General features: G+C 39.7%; 1 protein-coding gene across 1 annotated transcript in view; it reads right to left on the bottom strand.

Moving 5' to 3' along the window:
• Window positions 1–6,174, bottom strand: part of HSDL2 (hydroxysteroid dehydrogenase like 2) — a 56,499-nt gene that overhangs the window by 22,926 nt on the left and 27,399 nt on the right. The window contains exon 6 of the mRNA XM_004710946.2: window positions 4,482–4,553. Within this exon, the coding sequence (XP_004711003.1) occupies window positions 4,482–4,553 (72 nt within the window). The remainder of the gene's footprint in view (window positions 1–4,481; window positions 4,554–6,174) is intronic.

Here is a 6,174-nt window from a genome sequence, read left to right as displayed (position 1 = left end):
AAAAAAAAAAAAAAAAGACTGAGTGGGCTTTCTAGGTTCCAGGGAGGGGTGCGGGGTAAAATCAATGAAGAAATGAGAGCTATGCACATCTGGCAAAAAAGTTACTTGGAATATTGTGGCATAAAAAAGACTGCCAAGACAGGCAGACACAAACTTGTTTTCCTAATTTCCCTCTCTCAAGTGTGAGTGTGCACACCATGCACACGTGAGGGGCCCCCTTCAGCGTCCATTCTCCTTACACTTTTCCATGAACTTTTGGAAGCCTCCCTGTATGCACATACAGAGTCTTCCATATCACTCCAACATACTCTTCCTCAAAGTTGGCTTGAAAGAATCTGATAGCCAACTAACCTGGGAATCAGAATTAAAATCCCCCAAATGAGTATCTGTGGTCTCCTAATGAATTCATCAGTCTGGACACAGGAATCCCAGGGAACGATACTGTGCAGGCAATTCTCTGAACAAGAAGACCGAGGAAGAACCGGCGCATTTGGATTGCGGCACTGGCAAGGCATGGTGCATGAGCCACAGCTGCCAGAAGATGCACACTCAGAAAGCTCCTCGGAAGGAAGCAGGCCCGCTGAGGCCCCGTCGTACTTCACTTAGGACGAGCTTTCAGCAGAGGCCCAGCCTTGGAGAAGCACATCATCCTTTGTAACGCAGTGTCCGTGAAAAAAGAAGACCTTTAACGAGATGGACTGGCTCAAACACAGCCCCAAGTGGGAGGATGGTGCAGGACAGGGCAATGTTTCGTTCCGTCACACATCAGGGCACTGAGTCAGCGCTGTCTCTATGGCCCCTGAAGGGCAACTCTAAAATCCAGAGCAGTGAACCTTGACTCAGCACTGCTTTCCCTCAGCTAGTCTCCCCCCACCCCCCCTCATTTCCCAGCACCCAGAAGTGCATTCCTTAAGACAGACTCTCTCCCCCAGAGTTGAGAAGTGTGGTAACACCCTGAGACAGCGGAGAGGTGATCTTCTGTGCCGAGGCTACAAGGGCATTCCAGACAGGGCCACAGCATCACCGTGCTTCCCCAAGCAGCCCTAGAGTACAGAACAGACGGCTCCTGGGGTTTCCGAGCTGCAAATCTTTACAGGCACCAACAGCCTCATCTTTCTCCCTCGGAGAGGCTGGTGGACTCACGTCTAATTTTGTGGGTAGCAGTTCAACGTTCACGGACTGCACCCCGGGGTTTCCAAAGGTTAGAGCAATATAATGGGCACTTACTTTGCTAATTAATTTCAGATCAGCACTGGAGAGTTTACTGAGAAACCTGAGATTCTGACATCTTCATTTTAGAGATTAACAATGGACCCAGCCACCACGCCTTAAGCCTTAATTCATCCTTATACTCTTGCCAACCACGATTAATAGTAGTACATAAAGAGATTTTCAAGTACGTCTTAAAGTTTGCAAAAGATGCTACCTGGCAATAAACATATGAAAATGTGAATGGTGTGGCTACAATGCTGGCACCGTGGCCGCAGCAACGGGCTCAGGCACAGGAACAGTGGTGAGGGTGGCGCAGGACCAGGCAGCGTTTCCTTCTGTGGGTCTGAACCCACCGAATGGCACCTAACCCAACAACACCATGTTGGACTATGATTATGCAAGTTGTTACTGCCAGGGAACACTGGGTGAAGGGTATACAGGAGGATCTCTCTGAATCATTTTTTACAAATGCATGTAAACTTATAACACCTCACAATTAAAAGTGGGGGGGGGAGTAATGCTTTATCTTTTTTAGTAGTGGGATTTGAGGATGTTTTCCTTTTTATTTTTCTAATAAAAATTATGATAAACAAATTGTATTTTTATAATGAGAAAATCTATTGACTAAAAATTATGTTGTTATATAATGCATTATTATAATTACATAAATAAGATAAATACCAGAGAAAGCACAATCAAATGGGTTAGCATAAATAGTAGGTGCAGAGAAAGGTGAGCCATTTGGAAATGAAAGACACGTATCGTTCTCTGAGAACATGGATCTGGATGTGGACATGAAAAAATCCCCTGGAAGAGACAGGTTGGCTCCGAGTCCAGACAAACTGGACTAGTACCTATATGAATATATTAATATAGCTGCATACAGTACCAGATACAAGTGCTCTTGGCTCAGTCAGGAAGGATAAGAAAAACTTAAACTATGAAGGAAATCTTCTTTCTCCTGGTGAGGGAAGAGCAGCTTTGGTCAAAGTCATTTAGAATATTCTGACCGAAGGGTACTGGCACCTTTGGACATAGACACGGCAGCTATATTCAATATACTTGGCGTATTATGCTCCTACAGGCAGAATGAATCCTACCAGAGCCTGATGCCAGTAAGCACATGGCTTACCTACATCACACTATCTAACTCTCTCATTCTGATTTCATGATCGTCAATCTTCTGAGTCTGACAGGGTTTCCTATGTAACTATACCTAATGGAGAGGATGTTGATGGTTACCAAGTGCCAGTCGTGGAGTCTAGTCCATGAGATGGGGACTCATTATAAACTAATAAGCTGGATTACTAATCGTAAGAATATACTAATTTAAAGGACTTTATGTCCTTAGGCGTTAGGAAAGCAGTGTTTTACTAGAATTACTAATTAAAGACATGGATTTTGAAATTAAGAGAAACAGAAGTTCAAATCCTGTCTCTGCTACCTGCCTGCCAACTATGTGATGTCAATTGTAATATGATTATTTGTTTTGTAGGATCATCAAGATTCAATGAAAGAGTACATGCAGGGGGTAGTGGGGAGGGAGGGAAAAAAATGAGGACTTGATGCCAGGGGCTTAAGTGGAGAGCAAATGTTCTGCGAATGATCAGGGCAATGAATGTACAAATGTGATTTACACAAATGATGTATGTATGGATTGTAATAAGAGTTATATGAGCCCCTAATAAAAAGATTCTTTTTAATTAAATTTTTTTTAAAGTGCATGCAAAGTACTTAACACGCTGGCACAGAGTGGGTACCCAATATATAATTAATATATGTGATAAACAAGTGGTTGTTACTTAATGTTTAATTGAAAAGAGCTAGGCTCATCTATCCAATCCTCTATAACAGCAGTTCTCAACCTGGGGCTCGTGACCCCTTTGGAGGTCAAATGACCCTTTCACAGGGGTCATCTGATTCATAACAGCAGCAAAATGACAGTTATGAAGTAGCAATGAAAATAATGTTATGGTTGGGGGTCACCATAACATGAGGAACGGTATGAAAGGGTCACGGCATTAGGAAGGTTGAGAACCACTGCTCTAAAAAGTAAGTGCAATTGGAGGGTGTTGGCAAAAATCAGGATTTGAGCTTTACGTAACTTAATGACCAGAACCTTCTAGACTTTGATGAACACTCTAGGTAGTTTCTGAGATTCTGTAAGGACCCTTTGGGGAAAGACTGCCAGTCTTGTCTTTTCTAAAAGTTTTCATAATCTGATGCAGTCATATGGCAAACAAATCCAAGATCTAATTTCTAAAAGAGCTTCTCTTTAGGTGAAAGAACTCTAAGTGTAATATTTTTCTTTTCTATTTTTCTACAGTACAAAAGAATGTTTCCTTTATATTATGTAATCATTTAGAAATCATTTTTAAAAATTGGACAAAGTAAAGATAGAAAAGGTCAGATTAAGCCTGGATTAAGGTTTGGCACTAAAATATTACAGAAAGACTCAATGGATTTGCTCAAGGTATAAAGGAAATTTGTGCCCACACTTTACAGCAACCTTCTAAACAACCTCTGATCTCACAGGGCGATTCACATAATGTCTATAAGATCAAAAGAAGGCACAGGCCCAGAAGCAGCACAGGCAATATGGCTGGTAAGATATGAGAAAATTACTCCCTGAAGACTTGCTAAAAATTATTGCTTCTGGCATCTTTCATTGTTCCAGTAGCATAAAACCAGAGCACAGACTAAATGTAAACTCTGGACCAATTCACAGGGGATCATTTTTTTTGTGAGTTATAAAAACAAGACTAAGTAAAAACAAAATCTCCCTAGAAGTTGTTGCTCCTATAAAATATTGCTTCTATAATAGTCCTAGTTGTACTCCGATGTGACTGGTTTCCCCACAAAATAACATATCAATCAGAAATACCTAAAGACAGTAAATAAGTAAAACATGATTTTCAGACTTTTCTCTTTAATCAAATGCAAAGTTTATATTAAGAATATAAAATCAGTGGTAGCAATTGTATATCACTGCTTGATGTGATTGAATTATGGAAATGATATATGTATTTACTCCCAATAAAATGGTTTTGAAAAATAAAATAATAAAAACAACCTTAATACAAGTAAAAGGAAAAGACAACCTTCATTTACCAGAACTAAGAACTCAGGTTACTTGTCTAGCTTAAATTTAAAAATGATTTAAAAGCAGCAGCAGAAATGCCACTGTTACAGGATCAATTCTTTATTTTGGAAGAAATACATAAACCAGTATCTTTATTTTCCTACAAAAATTATGGGCTAAATCTTACCATGCGATTCCATTTTCTTGGTAACTTCATCAGGGAGTTCATCTAAGAAGAAATCTGGTAACAAAGGATGGCCTGAAAAATGAACCCCAAATCATCAGGTTAATGCAATACTTATCATGCATTAAGATACACCGTATCTGCTTACAAAACCAAATTGTAGCTTTAGATCTTCATGATCAGTTGAGTCACTAGAAAACTCTCAGGAGAACTGTCAAACTACCTGGTCTTCATTAAGCCAAAATACTTTTCCTACAAGCCAGTTACTCTCGGGTATGATAAATTTCAACTTCAAGATCCACCCCACCCCCCAAAAAAAATCCAAAAATCAAAGCCACTAGACGCAGAGCCTTAACTGCTCTCCCAGGAGAGTGTGCCCATCTCTCAACTTTCCTTGCCACCTCTGCCCTACATCCCTCCAAATGAGTGCTCAGGACTCCTTTCTTATCTTGGCCCCTGCAAGAAGAGGCTAGTCAATAAGAAAGACCAATGCAGCTGTCTTTTCTCCTTTTTCCCCTCACGCCATCACCTTAAAAACAAAGCCACCCTACACTTTGGGTCTTATTTTTAACAGTTGTGATTAGGAAGTGAGTTAATTATTATTGCAGCATCACCTACACAGCCACAAGACTTTCAGGATTACAGTAGGGTTGGTAGAGGTATATTATCAATCTCTTTCCTGTCTCTCTCAAAGATTAAAAAAATTCTGGGGGCAAGAAGACGTTGATCTTTGTTATACACTAACACGTATCAACTAGTGCCTAGTGATATTCTCAACATTCTATATGATTTTTAATTTAGATCAAATTTTAAATGCTATGCACAATGATACAGTACCTTTAAGGTGACAATTTTCATTATACCAGGGCCCAGAAGACCTGGGTCTGGTTCAGGTTCAGTCTGCAGTCTCCTCCTAGGCATGTTCTATTTTTCCCACTTATAAATACTAACTAGTGAATGCTGTGAGTGTAATATAGACCAGGGACTGTGCCAAGCACATTACACAAACTATTCACTTTATTTACTTACTTCATCCTGAATGAAAGGTATCAGTCTCTTAATTTTATCACTAACGAGGCTCAGACAAAGTGAGTGGCGTGCCCAAAGCCAAAGTCTCATGAGTAGCAGAGCCACCATCTTCAGGGAGGCCCCATGTTCTCAATCAATAAACAATATTACTTTCCTCACAAGATTGCTTTGAAGGTTAAATAGTTGAGGTACATAAAAGTGCGTTGTAAAATTGTAAAAAGCTAGTTAATTCACTTCAGTTCAAATTGAAGCAGCAAGAATGACACAAATATAAATGTGGTTTCTGTCACCTACACATGAACTTCAGTAATATGTAAATATACACTACTTCAAATAAATTTAGCCCCCATTTATGGCAATATTGTATATTACGTATAATTAAGTATTTTACACATAAAGCCCAGATCTCTTAGCACCATCATGGCCTGTTATTTCAGAGAGATAGAGGTAACTTTTGGGATTACAGGCTCTTTTAGGAGCGTCTCGAATGATACCATAAGACAGACCCTCCACACCATTACCATTGGTTATTAAGCTACTTTAGGAGATTAGACTCATGAAAAACATTTGAAAAGGGTCTATAATTTTAAAAGGGATTGTTTCTTTTAACCATTTTTTGGAATAAATTTCTCATTCTGTGAATTTTAAGACCAACTTTAAAAACCAA

Source organism: Echinops telfairi, unplaced genomic scaffold (genome assembly GCF_000313985.2).
Source record: "Echinops telfairi isolate 266 unplaced genomic scaffold, ASM31398v2 ScPeMD7_7410;HRSCAF=8448, whole genome shotgun sequence".
Taxonomy (NCBI): domain Eukaryota; kingdom Metazoa; phylum Chordata; class Mammalia; order Afrosoricida; family Tenrecidae; genus Echinops; species Echinops telfairi.
This window is presented reverse-complemented; position numbering and strand designations above follow the sequence as displayed.